Source organism: Drosophila navojoa, chromosome 5 (genome assembly GCF_054131105.1).
Source record: "Drosophila navojoa isolate 15081-1374.11 chromosome 5, UAZ_NAV_1.0, whole genome shotgun sequence".
Classification (NCBI taxonomy): Eukaryota; Metazoa; Arthropoda; class Insecta; order Diptera; family Drosophilidae; genus Drosophila; species Drosophila navojoa.
The window spans coordinates 22,977,820-23,003,660 of NC_142893.1; the positions used below are offsets into that span (position 1 = coordinate 22,977,820).

Consider the following 25,841-nt stretch of genomic DNA (forward strand, 5'->3'; position numbering starts at 1 on the left):
TATGTTATAGTAAAGTAAAGCTCATCTGTTAACTAAATCGAATCAGAGCAGGGGATAGCTCGAGTCGCATTTCGCTGCTTGCTGGGCGCCTGAGCGAAGCAGGGAGCTCAGCAAATGGCAGAAGCGGCCGCTGTTGCTGAGCAGATGAAAACGAAGCGAAAGGGAGAAGAAGGCAAGAGGAGAAAAAGACAACGAGCCCCACCAAGTGCTGGCTCAAGTGGTGGTGGTGTGCCCCACTCTTTGTCTACTTTTTGCGCTAGTTTTGCTGCTGTTTGAACCGGTTTCATTGTTGTTGCTTTTGTTGCTGTTTCTTGTTGGCCAGTTGCGAATTTTCCAGGCTGTTGTATCCCGGACATTTGGCTCTCGGATGGTTTGGGGCCTTCGGCATTTGCTGTGCGCCGCATCGCTGGTGGCACGAAACAACAACAGTGGCGCCCTCTGCAATGTTGCAGCAGCAAAAGAAGTTGTTGCAACCCAACAAATGTTGCGACTGCATGTTGCAGCTGTTTGCACATGCCACATGTGAGAGCCACAGCATCAGCAGCAGCAGCAGCAGCACCAGCACCAGCCGTCGCAGCTTCCAGACGACATCTGTTTTGCAAGAGACGTCGCCTCACTTTTCCTGCATGAACCTGTTGTTGTTGTTGCTGTTGTTGGCGATGTTGCTGTTGTTTTTGTTGTTGCTGCTGCTGCTGCTACTGTTGCAGCTGGCCAACAGTTGGAGCCATCATGTCGCTGACAATTTGCATATATTTACTCGTGCGGCTTTTCCTTTTGCGATTGCGAATCGACGCGTGTGAACCTAAAAAAACGCGCCTCTCTATGCAATTCTCATAGAATGAAGTTAGCAAACTGGCCAAAACGTATTTGATATACGATATTCGTATATCTTCATACAAAACGAAGCTGTGTTTAGACTATCAGCTTTAATGGATATTTTTTTATTTATTTATTTACAATATTAATGTATGCATAAATATTTAACCTAGCTTCAGTCAAGATTCAAATTTCTTCTCAAGTACTGGGCGAATATTTATACAATCAAAATAAAGATTTAAATACATTTGTGTAGTTTTATTAGTATATAATAAAGAGCCTATATAAAATAAAAAAAAAAAAACAAAAAATATATATATATATTTTTTTTTTTTTTCATAATGATATGCCTAGTTGTTCAATTGACTGAATTCCATATTTTCTTCACTTTTCTCATAACTTTAAGTCTTCATCGGTTTTATTTCCATCCACACATTAGCTCTCACACTCCAGTATCTTAAGTAGCTGATAACAGTAATACTGCAGCTTCAATTGCTGCCAAATTATCGCCTTCGTTCCGATATTATCTATCTTAACATTTCCACCTAATCATTGTGTTTGGTCTTCTTCTTTGCAGGCAACACTGCCGCACTTATGGCCACGTTTCTGCCCTCCAATTGGAGCAAACCCACGAAGAACTGCCCCTAGCTAACCATTTAATTGTCACAATTGCACAAAAACTGTTTGTGCTGATAAGAAGAAGCCAGAGTACAGGCAGACAAGGAGACCCACACCGCTCCTGGCCAGCCACCAAACAAGGGGTAAGTTTCGCCAAGGCGTGCGGCATGCAGCATGTGGAATATGCGACTCGATATACCCCAAGAAGCGACACATAGCGCATGTGCAGGGATTAGAAAATGAAACTCCAAGCGAGGGCCGTTTATAAAATAACTGAAGGAGTAAATAACTGAAGACATAAAAATAAATACTTGATTTCTGTATGTAGTCCTAGGAATCTTTATTAAGACTCAATTCAGAGCTTTAACATTAATACGCATGTAAATGAACGGCCTTTACATGTATGTATATGTTATGCATACAGTATTCCTTTACTTATGTAAATTAACATACCGCCCTCGCTGCAGTACAGCAACAGCAATAGTAACATCAACAGAGACAATTAAGCTAATTGCTGTGTGCCAGATAGCGGAAGAGTAGAAGAGGCTGCGGTGAGATTCTAACTACACCTAACTCACTGTCTCTCTATCTCCCTCGCTCTCCATATCGTTCTTCCTCAGCCTATCCAGTAGTCACCACCCACTCAGTCAATGCAATTCGCAGAGCTTTGCTCTCGCCTGTAACTGTGCGACACTCAGACGCTCTCCCGCTCTCTCTGTCTCCGCCACTCTCTCAATCTCATTGTGCTTTAGGCAATGTTTGCTTTTGTGTTTGTGAGTTGGTTCGCTGCAATTATGCCCGCTTGGAGCTGCGTGTGCCTTGAACTAGCTCTAAAAGCGGATCTTTCTCGCAATTTGGATTAGGCGCTCAGCTATGCAACAAGCGACTACAGAGCTACAAATGCCGGCGGGCAGTCGGTTTTCCAGGCGGGCGTACGGTCGCTGCTTGTCTCCACACGCGCTTTTCCGCACGCTTTTCCTGCACTATTTGCCATTTACCATTGCCGTTTGCCGCTTGCTTATTGCCTGTTATATTCCGATAAAATTGACTTTTTGTCGGTCGTCGTCAGCGTCGCCATCGCCGAAGCCTTCGCTGTTACCGTCGCCGTCGCCATTGTCGATGTCGTTGTCGTTGTCGCTCTCGTTGCCGTTGCCGTTGCCCGTTTGCCGGCTTCGTCGTCGGCGGCGGCACCATTTTGTTTGGCGTCGTTTTCTAACGGGCCAACAGCCAGTGCAGCACATGGCCGCGCAGCCGAGAAGGCGTTTGCCATCGTTGTACAATACGACTTGTCTTCGCGAATTAGATGCGTTTAAAAACGCGCACGAATCGCCCAATGTCCCCAATCCCAAAAGTGCCATCAACAAATCGCTATAAATTCAAAATTAATCTGATGACTTTTATGGGAATAGATAATCTCTGAATGAAAACAATATACACAAAAACATACATATGTATGTATTTATATGCTATTTAAAATATGTTTGACTGACGCTTTACGCAAACTGTCTGCAAACATCTACTTCTTCTATGCATACAAATCGCTGTTAACAAATATTTAAACAGTCGCTTGGTGGAGCTCTTAACATACGCTCAACTACAAGGCGTTAACATACAAGAAAATGTTATGCGCTATGCTGCTGCTGAGCAGCACAGCCAAAGGAAAGAGCAATAAAAACAATTGAAATTCGTGTTGTTGTCGCTGTTGTTGCTGTTGCCACTTACAAAACAAAGGCAACAACAAATTCAGACAGACAGCGACGCACACAGTCACAGACATAAGCAGCCGAGGCAGTCAGACGAGGATAGAAAAACAGTTCACTCAGCAGCGACGGGCGAACGAGCGAGCTCTCACACTCGCACCTACTCATACACACACGCACATACTGGCTGGCACGCACACAAATTCTCACTCGTACATAGTTTTCTCTTGCCTACGCTGCAGAGAACATCGCATCGCGCTGTTATCGTTTGCTGGGCGCCTGTTAGTTTTTGCGATAGACGCGCGACGTAAGTCGCCGTCGTTTTGCCTGAAAAAGTCGCCGTTGCACAGTGGACAAAATGCACGGTGGGACGCAATAAACGATTTAAGCGATAAAATGAAAGATTGTTTGAAATTGATGCGTAGCAGCGACGCACCACTTCGTAGTCCCATGCAGCTGCTCTGAAATTCTAAAAATTTTCCATTATTTACTTAGCTCGCATATTGCATGTTAATTGATATTGGTATTTAGCATGTCGTTCAGAATGTAAGCAGCTGTTTTGTTAGTTTCGTCCACTGTGCATACATTGTCGTTGACGTTGCTTGAACGCGTTTTTGTCGTCGCCGGCGATTTTTGATTTGCGCCGATTTTGCAATTTCAGTGCCGGCGGCGACTGTTACTTAACATTGCTTAAATGTTAAGAGTGTGGCTCCGCTTACAGCAGACGCTGGAGAGAGCGCTCTTTTGCTCCGCCGTTGTCATGAGTCTCAGACATTGACGCTGACGTTTATCGAGAGTTGTTTGAAAAGTTTGTAGCGAAACATGTGTGAATAAAAGCGGGAAATTTTTGGATTACTGTTGTTTGTCATAATGAATACTAACTTTGGAATGTATATATCTCTTTTCGTTGTATTTGTTTTGTAATGAATAAATGTGCTCTCATATGTACATACATACATACATACATACATAGTATATTCTGTCCCCTCTGGTTCGTCTGAACTCTCTCTTGGTATGCCTTCTCACTCTCTGTTTTTTTTTTTTTTTTAACTCTGTTACTGCTTGTGCTGTTGCTTGCGGTTTCCGTCGCTTCCTCTCGTCTGTTGCTTTTCTGTTGTTTGATTATGGTGAAAATGATGAAGTTGCAATAATGATAATTAATTTGCAGTTGATCATCATAATTTTGTTTGGGTCTGCGTGTGATTGTGTGTGTATGCAATAAATCTCATCTTCATGCCCGCTTTTACAGTTACTGTAAAAATCCTTCCGCTAGGCAAAGCCCAAGTTACTACCCGAAATTTTACTGCACGAAATTTTATGGCTCTTATCGATTTCTTGATACCCTGCCCTCCCACCATGCAAAAAACAATGTAAATTTCGGAATGGGATTAACTCGAAGCGATGTAATTTAATGCGAACGTAAAGGGCGTTGAGCTTTTCTGTATTCTTTATTCTGGATTTGATTTTTAATTAAATGCTGAGAGCTCATAAAACTGTTATCGATGCTTAGGCGCTTTTGACGCAAAAGCTGTCTTAGTATTACAACTGTACTTTTGCTTATCAGTGTTCTGTGCAACACTTGTCGTCATGTGACGTCATGCCAATTTATAAATAGCTGCCTATTTGGAAATAGCTGCCTTGGAACCCAATTAACTACGTCATAAAGTGCAACTATATTATTTTTAGTACAGATTAATAATGTTTCTGTATGTAGATGTATTATTTGTTGATATGTAAACATACATACATATGTATGTATGTGAATCTGGATGGCTGGAAGTCAGTTTATGTAAACATATTCATATGTTTGCTATTAACGGACTATGTTAAAAATAAAACAGCGCGTGGCTTAGTTTCCCAATTAAACTCGAACAGCCACAACATAAGACTGCAAACAAATCGCTCGCCTTCAAAAATTTGACCTTTTTCGCTTTGTGCTTTGCTCTGGCTCAGTTATGTTCGTCTTTCGCTCCGTAGTCCAACTGTGGGTGGTTCGCTCGTGAGAGTGAGAGAGAGAGAGAGGCAAAGAGCGCAAAGTATGCAACAAAAACAATGTCAAATGTAAACAAATGCTCACGCCAACTCGTTTCGCCTTGTCTCGTTTATATTCGCACTCGCCGTACGCTCACTTGCTCGTTCGTTACGTTTTCACTGTTCGCTCTCTCGCTCTCTCTTTCTCTGTCTAGCGGCACTTGACGTCAATTGCGGCTGCTGCTGCGAGTCGTTGTCAGTCGGCGTTTGCTGCCGCCGTTTGCTGTGCGCCTGTTCAAGAGTTCGGCCAAACCGCCGTTCGTTTGTATGCGAGTCGCTCGTTCGATCATCGAACGCGTCGTCGTTGCGTCGCAGCGCGTCGCGAGTTTTTGTTTTTTTGTTGTTTTTGTTTTTGTTTCTGTTTCTCTTCATTTCCACTTCCATTTCTTGCTGCTTGTGGCGTGCGTTCCTCTAGCCTTGCAAACCTGTTTTGTTTACAGCTTAATTTGACTGGGTGCCCTGTCCCCCACCCGTGTATGCCCTGTGCCTTTTCGGCCGGCGTGCTTCACGTGCCACATTAGGCATAAGTTGCAAAAGGTTTGCTCATTTGTGACTACACACACATACAGATTCACATTAGCGTCTCTCACAACTCCAACATATTCGTTGGGTTCGTTGCAGTCGTGTCCATACAGAGCCCCCTCTCCCACACACACAGCGTGCAGCGAACCAGCCACAGCAGTGTCTGTCAGTCAGTCACTCAGTCAGTTTGTCATTCATTCATTTGGTAGCGCGCGTGCAGGCCAGTTCGCAGCTCGCAGCTCGCAGTACGCTGTCCGTTCGTTGCTTTATTTTGCTACAGGGCAAACACGCGAGCAAAGCCGCGCGCGACTCGCTAGCGATTAAAGCCTTTAATCTCAGTTGTGCGTAATTATTGTTGCTGCACTTACGCTACGTAACGGATTAATTTTGCTGTCGTTGTTGTTGCTGTAGTTTATCATCAGTTCCAGTGAATTATAGTCGTCTAGTTGCTCCATTTTGCATTTTGCTTAACTTTTGTGTTGTTATGGTTTTCTCGACGCTGGCTTGAAGCACGTAGCACCTTTTATTTATATGATTTTTGACTCATATGCTAGTCCATTCGTGTCTTATCAGCAGTTATATTTTTTGCGACCCGCTGCGGGGAATCCAACAGAAACAAAATGAGAAAAGTTGCCAAAACAAAAACCAAAGAAAATAAAAGCTCCGTGTGAAAAGTTAAAGCTCTAAAAAGAGTTTCCAATTAGAGTTAAGCAATAAAAAAGTTAAATCTGGCTGAGATGTGTGTCGAAGTGCTATAAGTTATATAAATGGATTTCGCTTAAGTAACTAACTAAAATTAAATGCTAGAGCGTGTTTAGAATTTAGAGAAGTTAATGCTTAGTAAAATTCGATTTTTCGAAAATGTCAATTTACATATTTTGGCTCCGGATTTAGTATTTCGCACGTTTAGATCTTTGGATCATATGACGACCATAATACGTGTGTCTACATAACGCCTAATAGGCTTTCGAATTGTTCCGTTTTATTTTAGTATTTCGAGATTGATGATATGTTATCAAGTAGTTGATAAATAACGGCATGCTTCGAATTTTTGATTTACACTAACACAGTGCAAAGTTGCCAAGGCAAACCAAACGAAAGCCAATGAGAAGAGTTCATCTAGTTTATTATTTTGTATGCCCATAGATTAGGTAGTGCCATTGCTCTTTTCTATAAGTTAAGTTATCGGAAATCTGTTATCGGATAAGTTTTGGATATGGTTTATAGATATATGTAGATATCGCATTATTACTAATAGTTTCTTTGTTCTCTCCCTTTCTCTCTCTTTCTCTCTTTTTTGCAGATATATCAGTATGTCTACCCAATCTTTATATCGCTGCCTCGTGCCTCACGTCCCGCCACATCGAGCAACGTAGAATTTCTTCTGTTTTGTCTCATATGCTTCCAACAAAAGTGCAGCAGCAGCAACAACAACAACAACCACATCATCATCAAGAACAACAACAACAACGATAATAGCCATAGCAGTAGCTATTGCGAGCTAAAACAACAGGAAAGTCAAGCAAGAAGTGAATTGCAGATTGTAAAGCAATTCGAACTACACTGAGAGAAACGCCGTTTGGAGCGTGTTTGGTGCCGTTTTGTGGTCTTGTTACTTCGTGATTTCGTCACCGTCGTCAGCGTTTGCCGCAGACGGAGGAGGACGATTGACGCGAAGAAACGAGCCGTAGCCAAAGCCTCAACACGGACGCATTTATGGATGCGGGCGGCCTGCCAGTGTTCCAGAGCGCCAGCCAAGCAGCAGCAGCCGCCGTCGCCCAGCAGCAGCAGCAGCAGCAGCAGCAACAGCAACAGCAGCAGCAGCATCAGCAGCAGCAGCACTTGAATCTCCAATTGCATCAGCAGCACTTGCAGCAGCAGAGTCTGGGCATACACCTGCAGCAGCAGCAGCAGCAGCAATTGCAACTGCAACAGCAGCAACACAATGTACAGGCGCAGCAACAGCAACAGTTGCAGGTGCAACAGCAGCAGCAGCAGCAGCAGCGACAGCAGCAACAGCAGCAGCAGCAGCACTCGCCCTACAATGCCAACTTGGCAACAGCAGGCGGCATTGTCGGCGGCCTTGTCCCTGGCGGCAACGGAGCTGGCGGCGTTGCGTCTGCAGCAGCTGTCGGCGGACCCAATGGCAACAACAATAACAACAACGGCAACAACGGCAACAGCAACAACATCATCATCAACAACAGCAACATTGCGACAGGGGATGGACTGCCAGCGAAACGCCAGCCAATTGTTGAACGCCTGCGCAGACGCATGGAAGGCTACCGACGCAGACAGACGGACTGCGTGCCACGTTACGAGCAGACCTTCAGCACCGTCTGCGAACAGCAGAATCAGGAGACTAGCGCACTGCAGAAGCGCTTCCTCGAGAGCAAGAACAAGCGGGCGGCCAAAAAGACTGAGAAGAAACTGCCGGAGACCCAACAGCAGACACAGACCCAGATGTTAGCCGGACAGCTGCAGAGCAGCGTGCATGTGGTAAGTGCATTTGATATATATATACATATTCTGATATGTTTAATTATCCAAAGTTCAGAAATCGATTTTGCTCAACTCGTTGAATTACATAATCTCTTATAGAGATTTGCCGTTAATATATCTATGGAGCATATCGAGTTATTGCTTATCCGGATAAGTGTAAATTTGTACAGTCTTTATATCAGAGTAATTAATATCACAATATTCACGAAATGAGTGTCACATTAAATACGGATAAGCTTGGATACATTAGGATGAATTTAAATATAATTTTGAAGGCATATTTTGAGCTCGACATAAGAAAACTACTATGAAAATAAGTGGGGATAAAGGCGGATAAATTCTAATTTGATTTGAAAGAATTGATTTGTTATCAAAGATTACGCGATACTAGGATATAGTTTAGTACAAAATCCACTTCAATAAACCATTTCTTTTATCTTGTCGGATAACGATGAGATTGATAATGATGATTTAAAAAAGTGTTTAAAATGAACAAGCAAAATAATGAAAATTATGCATACATAAATTTATATCATATATCAAGGATAAAGCCTAAACGACAGCCAATGCACTTTTCTAGAACTTGAATATCATTAAATATAAATGAGATCAATCATGATCATATGAATAGTTGGACAAAAATCAGTAGCACAAACCAAGTCTTACCATTATACATAAAAATCTTCTACCAGAGTTCGATTCGGATAATAATGAGATTGGTAATGACTGTTTCAGAAGTTGAACACAAACCGAAAAATTTTTCGCGGCATATCAAGTACATGTATAAATCAAGGATAAATTATTATTGGGAATTCCAAAGGTTTTTTCAGAATGCGAATCTTTTCGGCTAATAATGAGATTGCTAATGATAATTTGAGAGGTTGGTTGGGTACATGTGCTCGTATAGCTATTCGCAATTCCGGGTTCGCCAATTTGGTTTACTGTCGTTTGCCTTGCAGCACTTCACAGTCGAGACGTGTGCATTCATGCTTAGATACAGATACATATGTATCTGTCAGATACGTCTCTTGCGACTACCCGCTCGTTTGCCAAAGGCTCATTGTGTGCTTATTATTATGTTTTGGGCGCAATATTAGAGCTGGTGCACGAAACGAAGCCAGCTCACATACACACACACACACACACCCATACTCGCACACTCACACACTCACACATACAAACAACTGCACATTTATACAAAATAATAATGAGGTCAGCGTTTTTTTTTTTTTTTTTTTTGGTCTTGTTTTATTTTTTATTTATTTATTTATTTTTGCTTTTTTCAGTTTCAGTTCAGTTTCACTCGCATTCGCATTCGCTGCCAAGTTGTAGCTACAAGATACATTTTTGTTATTATTATTATTGTTGTTGTTGTTGTAGTTGTAGGTACTGCTTTAGCTTGTGTGCATTTTAAATACCTTGAAATTATTTTGTAAGCCAAAGATTTTTCTCGTCGAATACTTCAAACAGAGCCCAGCGAACTCTGAAAACCTCGTCTACGTCTTCGTCTTCGTCTCTATGCCTCCGCCTGTGTCTTCTGTGCCTCCATCACAATGCAGCCTCAGTTGGATGCTTGCATCACGTCAGTCTGATTGACTGACTGACGAACTGGCTGACTGACTGACTGACTGACTGATTGCAACTCTAGTTTATATAATTGTTGGTTCTGCCAATTCACTAGTTTTTTTCCGTTCGCCTGTTGCAATTCTAGAGACCAATTCGAATCCGTGTAATTGTACAAATTTACACACAGTCAACTGTTCAGCTTCTTCTTCTTCGTCTTCGTTTTCATCTATTTGGTCGACTACTTCAACATCGTCTCCATTATGCGATTCGCAAATCTTCCGAGTTTCTATTTTGCTTGAACGTGAGATATTCGTCGTTATAGCTGACCAGTTGTCCATCTTAGAGCCGAACCGAACTAAGCGAATCGGAGCTGGCCTCTGATCAAATTCTGTCGCAGTTTTAATACCCTGTACGTGCTGGAAATGGATTGAAGGGGTATATTTTATCTCGATTTCCCCAAATTGTACATGAGCTTATCCCATGTATCATGTATTTTACAGGGTATCTTCGACTCGTGCACGTGCAGTTCGTTCATTTCTACATTTTCCGCATCCGTTTGCAATGTCATTTGTGTCATGTGCGACCGGTAATCATTCACTTGTATATATAGTCAGGTACCTCAAATCCCCTCCTCTATCACCCTCCCCCTTCTGTCTTACCCTTGCCGTTTACCCTAACTTTATCATACGTTACGAACGATTCACAGTTTTTGTTTAATTTTAATTGGCTTGAAAGTCTTTTGTCGTTATTTCTGTTGTCTCTCTCTCTCTCTTTGTCTGTCTCTCTGTCTGTCTCTCTGTCGTTCTGTTTTGCGTAGTGCTTAAATTTGTAGCTGAATCACTTTGAAAGATTTTTGTACTTATCCGAAAAAACACGTCAGAGCCACATGCGCGAATTTTTATCAAAGGCCTTTGCGATAAACGATAAATACTGTTATTCGCTGTTATTTCGCATACCTTCTACATTAATCGCTGCGAGGGGCTCCAGCCTGGCGACTAACCGCAGTACTACAATATAATTAGAGAAATTAAATAGAAAATCTCTATGCTTAGTTTCCATTAAGTTATTTTTACAGAAATTGGTAGAATATATATTTATATTAGTAATATTAAGTGGAGATAGAAACGTGTTATTAAGATAGATGTAGCTATGATTAGAATTATAGTTACAGATATAAATGTGCGAGTAACTTCAGATATATGTATTCAGATATATAATTATAGATATAAATATTCCACTTCAATTAGTTTGAATATTATTAAATTTTCGATATATTCTAGACACATTTAAATGAAGACCGAAGCATTAAGATTTATATGGGGTGATAATTATAGAGATGGTTATAAATGTGATGATATGCATAATATTATGCATGTAAATTGCTTTGATAATTTATTCCTGTACATAGCTAGATATTTTCAGATATTTTAAAACTCTTAGTCGTATTTACCGCACATGAGGTCATGAGATCGTAAAGCAAAATAATAATTTGGTATTATCGGAGCTTTTCATAATACATTTGCTTTAATATCATAAATAACATAAATTGTCATAATTACCATAAATTGCCTCTAAGTAATATTTAAAGTATATATCTCATAAAAATCAATTACATGTTTAACTCAACAAGTTTGTCTTAAAATTATTTTTTAAAGTTATTCAGATGGTGAAGAGATTCGTCCTTATTATAAAAGTTCCTTAACGACCAAGCCATTATAAATAAATAAATAATACTCAGCTTATTCCAGTCTTTAACTGAATAATATGAACTTTATAGAAATTCTTAGAAAAAACTTTGCTAGATTTTTTTCTCTTATCTCTAAAGTTGGTTTCTTCAAATCCATCCATATCTGTGGCATAAATTTGTATTATCGGCACTCTCCCTAGTTATTCACTGAAGCGGCGCTGCGACAGGTGGCATTAGAAATGCGAAAATGAATTAATGATCGACTGTTGTCCATCGAGCGCGTCCGGCCTCGCAGCCAGGAGGGGGTCCCAATCTACCTCTCCCAGCTTTTCACTTTTCTTTTTCTTTGCTTGCTGTTTCTGTTTCTGCTTTGGTATTGGAAAACTTTTACTGGCGCTTCTGCTGCGGTTGGCAGTGAAAATCATTGCAAATTACGGCCAACAATTGGAAGCCCGGCTGCAACATGCAAAACAAGAAAGCAACAACAACAGCAACAACAACTATAATAAAAGTAAAACATATTGTTTATAATGCGTTTTTTATTTGGGAAAGTCGCGTGTTGCATTTTTTTTCGTTTCTTTTAATTTTGTGTTGTTTTTTTTTCTTTTCATTTCTTTGCTTCTTGTCGTTGTATTTCATTTTCCTTCTTACTTATTTTTATTGGCTTCGCTTTGCGTTGTTGTTCATTGTTTGCAATTGTTGCTGCTGCAACGCCTGTTGTTGTTACTGTTGTTGCCAATTTTCACTTCACTTGGTGGCATTTTCTGACAGACGTCAGTCAAGAGTCAAAGCGTTGCATGTTACCTGCTACAGCGCCAGCCTCGTGCCTGCCTGCCCCACCGTCCGCTGTGCCCTATCGACACCTAAGCCCCAACCCCCATTCCGACAAACCCCTCGCGTTGGTGCCTATACAGTTTTCGTGCCGTTGTTTCAAGTGCGAGATTGCCTTGCTGTTTATTGTTTATCGTTTGCTGTTTGTTGTTTGTTGTTGTCTTGATTGACAAGTGACAACATATTATTGGCGTATCGTTTCGAAGCTCAGTCAAGTTGTTGTTAAGTTAGTTGGTCGTTGTTCTCTGGTGTTGTTTCTGCAACTGCTGGGGCATTGTGTTTACCCACTTGCAACTTGAGGTGTTTCTCAAACTTTTTTATTACTTGGATATTATCTATACAAATTACTTCACATTTACGAGTGTTGCAAATGAAGCAATTTGCTTATCTTGATGCTTTGTGCAATGCTTCGTACTAGGTCAGTTATATATACTTTATTATCGAGTGCATAACGGATTAAATGCAACGAGTTTTTAGCACATAAAATATCCTGTTCAATAGATACGTAAACTTAATTCGGATAAGCCTCGGATAAACTTGGATAGCACTTAAAACCTGCTGCTCGTGTTGTAAATGAGTCAATCAGGCTTCTCCTTGCTCTAGATGAGCGTGGATATAAGCGGATAAGCATACATGAATTTTGCAATCAACTAATAAACTTCTAATCGCATTGATAACATTACTTTATAATTTCATACTCGTTTCCCATTTTCTGCAAGTAAATATCCTTAAAGCCTTAAATTTCACTCCCAATAGATACGTAAAATTGATTTGATTTCATATTACGCTCCCGAGGATAAACATGCAATCTATGCATGTGGCTTGTTTGTCAATGCTCACCTCCAGGCACTTGCGTCAATTGCATTGCCGTGTAAGTGTGTATGCGCGTGTGTGTGTGTGTGTGTGTGTGTGTGTAAGTGGGCGTGGTCTTTCTTTAAATATTGTATCTAGCCATGTGCATAATTTATGTTTTTTTGCGTTATACAAATTTGTAAAATGTATCGTTTATCTTCGGGACAAAGTCGACGACGGAGCCGACGCTGCAATTGAAGCAGCTCAGACCAAAAAGCGCCCCCAGCGACTAACACCCTCCAATCCAGCCCAGCCCCCATTCTTCCATGCCTCCATTCAGCCTGCCCTCAACGCACCTAGCCGTAGTCAGCGCACCCTTTGCGTGTTGTGTCTTTGAATTCTTACTTTTGTTGTTGTATTTTTGGAGAAATGGGAACAGCAAAGGCAACTGCCAAGAAATTGAGTGGATCTGGAACTGGAGCTGGAGCTCGAGCTGGCCGTTCCACAAAATCGATTCGCAATTCGGAGGCATTGCCGGCCCTAAGAGTGCACAAAAAAAGCTACTCAATAAAGGGTAGAACTTGAGCAATTGTTCACAATTTCCGCCAAACGTTTGTTGTGGTCCAAACATTTTAAGGGTGATTATTATAAATAAGTTCTCATTGAGGATTATTTGTATTCCATATACCATTGAAACAGCATTCATGTGAAAGATATTGCATAATACAGTTTACTGATTCGAAACGTATCCAGCAATCATAGATGGTAGGAAAGTATTCGAAAAGTAAAGTTTCCAAATATAAATATTAATAATAATAATATTAAAGAATAATAATAATAATTCATTTTTAAATCTTTAGCTGTCCTGTTGTTCACATTTTCGCTGATAGCCAATCTGTCCGCCAATCAGACTTACATATTCATTGCCTATGCGTCCCACTGTGCACAGTGGTGTCAATTTGAATCTGATTCTCACATCTCGCATCATGAAACCTGCTTTGCTACACTTTTGAGGGGCGGCCATAGCTTCTTTGAGGGCTTCATATATGCTGGGCTCATATAACGCACACTGATACACCTACTGACAAATATATATGCATACATATATTTACACATATGTATGTGTATACATACATATATAGCACACAATATGACGCTGTGTATTTGGCGCACTTCAAAGGCTTTTATGCGTTAGTAGCTCGAGCCCCGTAAAAAAGGGGTAAAAGGCGTCGCGCTGAGCATGGGGCATGGCTGGATAGATGAGAGCTGAGAGCCAAGAGCCGAGAGCCGAGTGCAGTGTAAAATGCATATTTGAGAATTTACATCTTTTATTTATTATGTTTGGCAAATTTCATTGCATATTAATAATGCAATTTAGCTGGCTGCACTCTGAGCTGTGAAATTGAGACCGAGTGTTCAGAGCGCTTTACTGCAACCTCCCCCCTTACCCCCCTTCTTCTGCACAAGCTGCGCTCTAATTGACAGCCAAAGCTGATAATACCTGAAATCTGCCACGCCCACCGTCCATTGGCCACCTACCCAATTCCCAGTTCGTTTACCTTATAGCCATTTGGCCGATTGTCTTGCAGATTTTAATTGCGGCGCGTTTGTTGCCAGGCCACAAATAATAAACAAGACAAAGGCGTAACAATAGCAGCAGCCCCACTCAGGTGGTTTGGGGCCAGATGAGGAGCTTTGGAGCGCTAACCCCCTAAATATTTTAACCCTTAAATAGTAATTCAGATTTTTCACTTTTATGCATTTGTATGTGATGCATTTTGAACGTTAAATTTATTGAAAATTGCACATGGAAAGAAAGTGTGGAGCACGGGGAGCGTAGAGGGCACAAGAGGGGATGAGACTGCTACCTTTGATACCCTGTGGCCACTATGAAAGGCAGTAGGTATATATAATACCGAAATATACATATATGATATAATATACATACATATATGATATAATTCAATCTATAAATATCGTTTATCTAGAGTTGTTCTTCAAATCAGAATTCAATTTATGATAGTTTTTCATACTTTCTACAGTATATTAGTCTCCAATGTTCCCTATATAAAGTCAACCGATATAGAATTTTTGATTATTATACTGTTCTTCTCTCATTAATTTAATAATTTTATGCATTTTATTCATCATTTAGTATAATCTTTAAAGGAGATAGCAGCTTTGCTGGGTATCTTTTATTCGCATTTCGTTCGCATTCGTTCAGCTCTTAATTTTTTGCTGTGCTCACCTCACCTTCAGACGTGAAGCCCTTTCACACATGGGCCAACAAGCGAGTGCAGAAGCAAGACATGTTCGCAGGCGACTGCCTCGCCAGCCCCCAAAACTTCCACGCCCCCTTTTGACAAACGCCCTAACATACTACCCTTGCCTCGACATTAGCCCTAAAATCGATAAACTCATTTTGAAGTTCTCGTTCGCACTCGCTCGCTCGCATCTATATAACCGGCCATTTGTCTGTATGAGTGTGTGTGTGTGTGTGTGTGTCTACTTACTTTTATTTTCTATGCGCCTATTTACCCCCGCTCTGCATTGGGTCGCCCTCTTTATGGTACACCCCTGCGGAGCTTCAGCATTTAAAGCTCTGCTCATCTGAAATTGCGGCTGTTGCTTTTGCAGTCCGCAATAAATTTGCCTTACGCTCAACATTTTAGCTAATTAATTTAATTAAATTTGTATGCCTCAACGTGAGAGCTTCCATTTGTCTCTGTGTTTTTGCTGCCTATATACATGCATATAGCTCGTAACGCTCGGTGGGCAGCTGACAGTTTAAATTGGGAATTGTCACCTTTTTTTCTATTTTGGTGAACAGTGAATTTGATGGATCCATCAAGCTTATGTCCTGCAAATGGGAATGATGGGAGTAATACGCAGTTAAGTTGAAATTTCAAACGGGCAAAAGGCAGCTTAGGCGTTTTGCTCGACCAAGAAATCCCTTAGCTAGATAGAAAAATCAATTTTAGGATTTGAATCGTTTAAGTTCCTTTGATGAAGAATTTGCTTTTCACTCTAGAACTAATTAATTGTCGTTTTAACGATCCGGCAACGCTGATCATTTGTCGAATGACAAACAGAACCGCAATTGCCCAATCATAAATGCTGTCGGTTTTGTCTGCCTGTGGAGCTAGAGAATAGAAGCCGCTGCCTGCACCTGCACTACAATAGCAGCTCGAAATCCTCACGCCTCGGCATTTGATGCGGCTTCGATTTGTCGACTGTGTCGAACAATGGACAGACAGCATTTGCCACTCGCAATGGCATCTTCACTGGCTGCAGGATAAACAAGAGCAGTAGAGGGGGAGAGAGAGAAAGAGAGAGAGAGAGAGAGGGGAAGAGGGAGCATAAGTGCAAGGATAACGGCGCCAGACGCCAATTGCCAGACGACAGTTAGCACTGTGCGTCGGCATTTGCCATCATTATCGCCCTCTCCTCTCTCCTCTCCGCCCCAGCCTCGTCCGGCTCCTCTTTATCCGCATCTGCATTACTTCACGCATTGCACTTCACTACTCATCCTGGCTTTTCATATGATGGCGCGTTGCAAGTGTCGATTACTTGCGCTGAGCTCTTGGCTGCCTCGTGGAGATTATTGAGGCAGGGGCGCGACTTGATGGCTGATACTCACTCATATGTAAAATTAACCCAAACAAGAGCCAACAAGCGCTGCGTTTGTTGAAACGTAAAAGTCTGCAAGTGCATTCTATCCTCAATTTTATGGCGTTTTAATATTAATATGCTGCTTATTTTTATAGGAATAAGAGAGGGATAGGCAGAGAGAGAACGAGAGAGAGAGATAGAGATAGATAGAGATAGAGATAGAGAGAGTGAAAGGAAATAATGAAAATCATCATTGCAAACTTTTTAAAAGGTCATAGAGCACGATGACATTCAAACGAAGAAAGTGACTATTGCAACTTCGGTTATAATATGTATATGATGATATATGATATCATTAAGGCTTTTAATACCCTGCAGAGAAGGGGAAAATCAGAAAGCAGCTTTAGAGACTGTAAAGACTTGATATTAACATAAATAGCAATCCACTTAGTGGTTTTGTATTATAGTTGGCATTATAGTACATTTCTTTTTCCCACAAATATGTTCAGAAAAGTTGTTTTAGCTCTACCCTAGGGCAGAGAAACGAAGAATTTATTACAAATATTGTAATATTATAAATATATTATGATTTTCGTTATGGAAATTATTTAAAATCCACATTTATTTTGAAAAAAAAAAAAAAATTATTATTTAAGTTTTTTATTAAATTATATTAAAAAGCGGAGTTGAGTAAAAAAACTAGAATATTTTGGAAAAAAAGATAAGATTTAAATAAAATTTATATTCTGCATAAATTTAAGTTTGAATATTGAAATTTAATGAATAATATAAGAGAAGAATTGTGTGAGATAGCTGAAGTACCTTCAGATTTAAGAGATTAATGGAAGCTTCAAGTAGACATCGCTTGTTTACAGAATTTTTTTGTCGTATATATACTACTTTTTGTTTGTTTATTAATTATTTTTTATGTTGTACACTTTGCGTCTGCTGCTCACGCTGTTCACAAGAATAAGCATTTGTTCATTTCAATTTCTCATTGCAATTTGCTCTTAATATTTCAAACATCTGGCAACGCTGGCTGGCTGACAGTCTCACTGCCTGGCTGGCTGCTGGCATAATAACCATAACGATTATGTCCAAGCAACATGTGACATCAACAACATAATAACCAAACGGACGGAGCGTCGTCTCTGATGTCCTGTCCTGTCCTGTCCTCTCCTGTCCTGCCTAGACGACCTGCCCCAACCCAACCCAAGCAAACCCCGATTCAGCCCAGCCCAACGCAAATAAACTTCTTTTGCCTTTAGATAGACCGCTGTGACAATGGAAACTGGATTTGTTGCGACTTTTGTCTCACCTGCAGTGAAATTAGCTCATTTTATGCGGACTGCATGCTGTCTTAATTTTCTGGCATTTGATTTGATGCTTCGTAATTTGCATATGACATGGGCTACGGGCGTAGCGTGGGCGTGGCGGGCTGGACTCTAATGAGCTTTACAACAGTGTTTGATGATTGAGCGTCGACTGATTGTCGTTTAATGCGCAGCAGAGCCGAGTGCTGTGCGAGAGCTCTGTGTCCTGGCAGCAGCGGCAGGGACTTACCATCGTGTGGGCTTATGTGGCGTATGCGCAATCTGCGAATGCACCCTTAAGCTGCTGATTAGCGCTGGCTAACTGGGAACAATGAAGACCACTGCTGACCGGTGCAAGGGTTGCCGGCTCAGGCAGGGGGCAAGGGCTCAGAATTTTCGTGGCGCTTTTCATTTTCGTAGAAGCGGCAGCAGCAGCAAAACATTTTTCATTACTTTACTCGAGCGGAAATGGCAAATTAACTGCACAAATACACGAGCAGAGGCCAAGCAGACAGACAGACTCACACATGTATATATGTGTATGTTTGTATGTGTGTGTGTGTGTGTGTGCATGTCTTTGATTGTATGCTCATTTATTCATTACACAGTGCAGGGTCGCCTGGCACACCGCCTTTTTTTTTTATATACATACATACATACATACACATACATATAAGCGAGCGCCTCGACTCATTGACAGAACGACAAAAGTCGATTTGAGTTTCAGAGCGAGCCGCTGATGCCCTACAGAAAACAGAGTTCCCATGAATTGTAATGGGATTTACTTTTATTATAATCAGAATGTATGAATTATCATTAATCCTTGAAAAACCTTCCGAGTATTTAAATAAATTAAGATAAGACTTATTCAACTTGGGATGGAGGCCAACAAAATGTGATGAAAAACAGTTTTGATGATTGATTGTAATATTCATGCATAATATGAAAAAGTTGAGTTGGAACACAAAGTGAAAATTAATACTAAATACAAATGTGTTTTAATATATCACATTTATTTTTAATATTTAATATTATATTTTAGTACATTTTTATATATTTTTTTTTGTTATTTTAGTTTTATTTAATCTTTATTTCATTATTTGTATTAAAATCTTAAAAAACAGTAAACCAAGAAAAAATTGAATACGTCTTAAGCATATTTACTTTGCTTTTTAGCAATATGTGAGAAATACATAGATTATAAGTACATACAGAAAATAGTAGTGCGACTGAGCAATAAATAAATAATACATTTCCCAATTTAGCGATAAGCGGAATACTTTCAAAGCAATTTGAGCATTAGAAATAACATTTTTTTATTAGTTTATTAGTTTTGTTAACAAATTGAAATCAGAAAGTGATCAAGGAGAACAACTAATGAATAATTCAACTAATGTTCTAAGTGCAATAGAAAGCAGCGAAGCATGAGGAATTAAATTCTATTTATTCTAAAGATTTTTGGTGTGACTAAATCTACTTTGAGGATAAAAATGGTTAATGAGATCAAAGTTAATAATATGGTTTATTACTATTGATATATTTATATTACTAAACAAAGAGTATAGAAAACTCGCGTTTACCCATACGAATGGCTTTTTCTGGAGCTTTCGAGGCATTTAATCGGTTAAATCTTTGCAGGCTTTTGTTTTCGTTTCATTGTTGTTGTCTACCTTATAAATAAATATGCAGTTGACAACAAAACAAAAGGAGGCTGAGCAGCAGGAAGATGATGTGATGATGATGATGATGATGATGAGATGAGTTGAGTTGAGTTGACTTGAGTGAAGGCAGCGATTGGAACTGGCGAACTCGTCATCAATGTCAGCGATGACGAAATGTTTGTAAATAAACAAAATGCGAGAGCAACAACAGCAACAAATAGAAATGTTTAATGAATCGCGCCTAGGCGGGCGGGCAATTGAATCGAGGCAAAGGTAGCCGGACGGGCTGGCTGGTGGAGCAAGAGTTAAACAATGCGCCCGCTCAGAGATATGTAGAAACAATTTACGTCTGAGTGAACTTTTGCCAGCTGCACGGACAGACGGACAGACGGACAGATAGAGTGAAGAGTGAGAGGGCGAGGGAGGCAAGCGGGGGACAGGGAGAGTGCGCCACTGAGTGGACAATCAAAATATCAACAGTCACCGACGACAACAAAAAACAACAAAAAAAACGGAAGTTCAAAAGGTGACAATGACAAAGACAACGGGGCGATGTCTACATAAAGCGCGAGCAGCGAAAGGGGAGGGGAGGGCAAACGGATAATGCATGGGGTAAGGGAGCGTCGGTTGGGGTGGGGGAGTAAAAGGCGAAGGCTGCGGCTGACTGACAACTGGGGAATTTTTTGCAATGGTCGGCGGCGAAATTCACTTTAAACAATTAAATTTATGAGATTGTTGTTGCGGCAGATGAAAGTGAGAGAAAGAGAGAGAGAGAGGAAAGAAAGAGGAAGAGCAACTGAAGTTGAGCAGCTGTACAGGAAGGAATGTCGAAAGGTTAGAACTAGGCCGCACCGGCGAGAGGGTAGGCGGGGATGGGGCGCAGCGCTGCAGCAATCAGGCACTCAGACATTATCAATGTGCCATATTAAAAGGCGACATGTGGGGAAAACTACACATGAAGAAACTAAAGAGTTTGTTCTCTAAAATGCACTGATAAAATATATGGTAAATTCTTTTTTTTTTTTTTTTAATTGGTCTGCATAAAATTTTGGTTGACTTTATTTCACTTATATTTAAATGAAAATAAATATTTGGGCAGAATAAATATAATAATAAAATATATACATTCATCATACAATACATACATATATTGTAATTTGACTACTATATATTATTATTACTATAAATAGAGCTTGGAATAATCTCGTTTTGTTTAGCCTTTAAGTATTTTGACTTTGACAATTTGCCGAATTCTTTCCTTTTGAGTGTACTCGCAGATAGAAATCCATGTACATACAAACATAAATATACATGTATGTATATATTTATATATCGTATATATATATATAAGCACATACACGCACACTTCGTGAGTGACTATAAAATTTCTTTGGTTCGCATTTAAATCCGTAATTTCAATTCAACTTGTCGTGTTTACACACACAATGCATAATTTATAGAAATTTGTCTGCAAACGCAGCAGCAGCAATGCGTGCGAGCGAGAGAGCAACGGCAATTGTTAATGCCCAAGCGTGCGAGCGAGCAGGATGCCTAGATACGAGTGGCTCTATATAACATACATATATAATTATATATATATATGTGTGTGTGTGTGTGTCTGTGTGTATTGGGCTCATGTAATGTCAAGTATACGCCGCGTGCGACCAGCCACAGTGCCTACAAAAATAATGCGAACAATATGGTATACTGAATGGAAATAATTGCTAAGGAACAAAATATGAATTAAAAAATGAAATAAATGAAAATATATTCATATTAATAAATGGAAAATGTATAGATCAAATAATTAATGTTGCTGTAGTTACATAGACTTATATCTGACAGTTATACTAACGTATAATTAGGCGACTTGCTCTCTAAATATGGTTAGAATTTATGGGCTTTAAAGAATGTCCGTGTTTGTTTGCTTACATGAGATTGCCAGCATAAATTAATGATATACCATCGATAATGCCATGGATGGTTATAGTGACTCTGCTGTAGACCAATATATAGATATAATTAGGTCTACTGAGGAGCGTATGTGCTGTATATATATATATGAGAACTACGTAGACAAATGGGTGATATATATATTTAATGTTATTGATAGACAAATGCAGCACTTTCTGTGTGTGCACGCGCTTACTTTTGCTACTCACTGTTTTCATAGGCAATTGTGTGTGTTGTATTCTTTCCCCTTGGATATGTGGCGCATATGGCGAGCAACGTGTGCCTAGCTGTGTTACCCCGCCCAGCTCTCCGCTGGCCCCCACAGCCTAGGTGGACTAGCTGACACCATTGCCCCACAGACTCATGTGGTGCAGCTCCTCATTTCCTTTGGCTTTGCCGCTGCCTCTGGCGTGCTCTCTCACTCTCTCTTTCTCTCTCTATCATCTATCCTCTATCCACATGCGCTTTGGACCTGTAATGGGGCAGCTCTTCGTGCCTATCATTGTGTCTGTGTGCGAGTGTGTGTATGTGTGTGTATTTGCGTTAAACTCAACGAAGCTTAAAAGCTTTGTTTGCATCAGGCACAGCTCAGTATTTGCTCCTGCTGCTGGACTGCGTTGATTTTTGTCCACTGTGCAGCGCGAATGAAAATTGAAACAGCAAAACTGAGCCGAATTTTATTTAATTATTGCCTAATTAGCAATGGCCAAGCAATTAATTTGCATCTTTTTAATTAAACGAAAAGGAAATTCCGAGAAGTATTTTATGTACACATACATATAGAAGAATAAACATATATATAGTTTTCTCTTCCATATATATTTTCATTTTCTGTAAGACGCAGCTCAATTGGGGCACGTTGATAAGGAAACTTTCCTCACTGCTGCTGCTGCTGTTGCTGTTGTTGTTGTTGTTGTTGAGGCAACAATCAAAAGTGCAGCACGCAGCAGGATGGCCAGGGCCAAGGGGGAGAGCTAGAGCTGGAGTGAAAAAATACGTAGCTTGCCTCACGACTTGGCCGCGCCCACAATTCACGCACGCCTTTTAACAGAGCACAGGAAAAAATACAGACGAGGCAGCCACAAAATCCACTTTTGCAACAACCATCCCCCGCCTCCACGCGCCCCTCTCTGCGCCCTACACTATGCACCACCCCAGCTGCCTCCCCCAGACTCCACCTCGCAGTTGCTTTTGTTGCTGCAAAAATATAAAAAATAATTGGAAGTCGCTTGCAACGATGTCGTCGTCGTCGTCGTCGCCGTCGTCGACGTTGACGTTTTGCTTGTTAGCTGCTGCTGCTGCGCTGCCGTTGCCAGCACCCCCTTGCCCTGCTGCCAGCCCCCCTTTACGCTGCGCCTCACGTTGTGGTTAAAAATCTTTTGCCTGGCTTCTCTTTTGATTTGACTTTTGTTTGCTGGTGATTAGGGCCAGCTAGCTGAGCGGCTGGGCATCGGCGAGGGGGCGTGTTGCTGCTCGGGTGGCAGCGGCAGCCTTTGCCAGCTGGGCAGGCACAGCGTGTGTGCGCCATTTGTTTTTAACAAATTTGGGCCGCCTATTTTTCGGTCCCTTTCTCTCATTCTCTCGTATTTTTGTTGTTATGCTTGAGTGTATCTGAAGATTTTTAATTGATTTGCAGTCGTGTGCTGGGATCTCTAGGAGATTTACATGCTGTAAGCGGAGCAGAGGAGCGAAGCGAGGGTCTATAGCAACTCAAGTGCTAACCCAGTTAAGCTCTCAAGCATATTCAGTGGAAGGCTAAAACTCATTTTCCTCAATAATTCAATAAAGTTTAATAGAATTATTTTGTTAAATTAGACATTTTTCCATACATTTAATTATTTGTTAGCTTCTATATTTTTTATTGCCGACATTGGCTTATATTTTATCGATTTATTATATGATATTAATTATATCAATTACATTGTCTACTTGTTCATTATCGATATACACATATATAATATATAAATGTCGAATTAATCGATATATTTAGTACAAAATTTAATATACTTCAATTCAATTCATTTGTATAAAGATACTGATTCTAGCGTTTAGAATAGTATAACACATCTTGAAACTAGTCCATATATGATTACATTCTACTGCTTCGATTATATGACATTTAATAATTATTATTATTCTTTGGTCCTATCGATTATTATCTATCTTTGCTCACTTCTTAGACTCTCATCCAAATAGTTTGCTCCATTTCGAAATGAGTTTTACGCCTTGCCACTAAATTAATAATTCGCATTGAACTTTTGCCAGTTTCCATGCTGCTCCACTCTCGGCTCTCTCGTCAGATTGCTCCACCCCACCCTCGCCTACTTCTATCTAGGGTGTCTGTTGAAGCTCGTCTCATCACCATTCACCATTCACCATCAACATAATCATAATCATAACTATTATTATTAACGACACAAACAGCCTATTTAGTGTCAGGCCGAAATCACACTTTCAAGCTCACTCACTCACTCACTCAGCCCCATTTCCCACACACTCGCACACGAACCCCCAACCGCAACTCCAGCCGCATCAGCCTCGAAAACCAGGCGAAAACTTCAGCAAGCGATAAAAATTTGTCTACATTACGCCGCAAAACACAGTGGAAAGCAGTTGAGCAGCCGTCACAGGTTCTAGCGCGCATATGCTTTAGCCAGCCCCATCGAGCGTGGAGCAGATTCCCTATCTATGGCTAGGCTACCCCTAGCCTGCGATAGCAACCCCTAACTATCTTGGCAACTGATATCTTGCAAGTTTTTGAACCGCAGCAATGTCTAACGGTGTTTACGGTGTTTACTCTAGGCGCCCCAGCCCAATCCTTCCACAAACCCAATCCTAGAAGGTCCCTTTTTTAAAGCGTATGTGTGTGTGTGTGTGTAGGGGGGTGTATATATGTTTGTATGTGTGTGTAGAATTTGTGGCATGGCTTTAAGCCTTTTGCTGTGCGCATGTCCTGCTATCAAAGGCAGCTCCGACTCGAGTCCCTTGCGACATTTGTCTCTGGGGCAATCTCCCACTTATTGAAAATGCTTAAAGTTTTTCGGGGCCTGTCGCTATTAATTGCTTGTGCCTCCTATGCACTGAGCGAAAGTAGCTCAGTAAATGTAAACTATATACTGCTTAAGTAAAATAAAAGTAAAGAAATGTTAAACAACATTGAAATTTGCAACAATATTTTAGCACTGAGTTTCTTTCCTTAAAACTTTGCTTAAATAAATAAATTCCTGCAGTGAATATTGGAACAGATAACTTTAATTTAGCTAATGTAAGAGTATTTCAAGAATTATAAATGAACTTTTAGATATATATTCGACAATAAACTTTAAATTATTAAAACTAGCAATGAAAAAGTGAGTGTTATGTTATTTAGAGATTTACTTAAATTTAGTGCCCATAATTTCTCTCAGTGTTGTTTTTCTCACATTTGAGTTTATTGATGCTTGGCTTTTTGACCAGCAACCAAGCACTCGTTCGCTTCCGATTCAGCGTCTTCTGCTTCTTGCTCGCTTTATCGAATTAACTGATTTTCATCGTATAAACAAATGAAAGCGCGCTCGAAAATAATAAACAAATGGAGTTAAATTTAATTTCATTAAACGGCTGCCAACGACGACATCTAATTGAATATCGCTCACGATGTCAGCGCCAGCGTCAACGTCAGCGTCAGCGTCGTCGTCGTCGTCACCGTCGTCGTCATCGCCATCGTCGCCGTGGCTATAAAATTCACTTGACAACAGCAGCTGCTCGAAGGCAAACTGAATGCAAAACATGTTTAAAAATACCCTGTATAATATTAAGCTTGACTATGTATAGTATGGAATAGCGCTTCATTACAATATACGCACTTAGATCTATCATAAACAAGTGTTCGATGTTGGATTGACCGACTGTTGATCAACACGCGACCCACGCTGAGAGACCTGAAATTTGTGTTGTGTTTCCAGTTGGGCATACCTCGCTGCTTGATTTCTGCGATTTCTAGGGCAAAACAATTGCTGCATTCCTTAAGTCTCTTTCTTGCTCTCTATCGCAGTCTCTCGCTCTCGGTCTCTCTTCCGCCTGCTCTTCGCTCTGCCTCAGCTGCAGCTTGTTTAAAGCGGCTTCAGCGCTTGCCGTGCATCAAGCAAAATTCAATTAAGTTGATTGCAAATCGTGTCATGTGTATGGAAAAGAAATTTTAATGAGGTAGATGGAACTAGCACAAAAATATGTTTATTATAATTATTATATTATTATA

At 40.5% G+C, this 25,841-nt stretch overlaps 1 protein-coding gene across 3 annotated transcripts in view; it reads left to right on the forward strand.

Moving 5' to 3' along the window:
• The window catches only part of mam (neurogenic protein mastermind), a 97,469-nt gene that overhangs the window by 26,887 nt on the left and 44,741 nt on the right, over positions 1 to 25,841 (forward strand). For 2 of the 3 annotated variants that reach the window (XM_018104174.3, XM_018104175.3), the window contains exons 3-4: positions 1,394 to 1,577; positions 6,991 to 8,186. In XM_018104174.3, coding sequence (XP_017959663.1) covers positions 7,404 to 8,186 — 783 coding nt within the window. In that variant the 5' untranslated portion in view covers positions 1,394 to 1,577; positions 6,991 to 7,403. Of the gene's footprint in view, positions 1 to 1,393; positions 1,578 to 5,884; positions 6,029 to 6,990; positions 8,187 to 25,841 lie in introns of those variants that run through there. The other variant, XM_089261418.1, reaches the window with a different exon arrangement.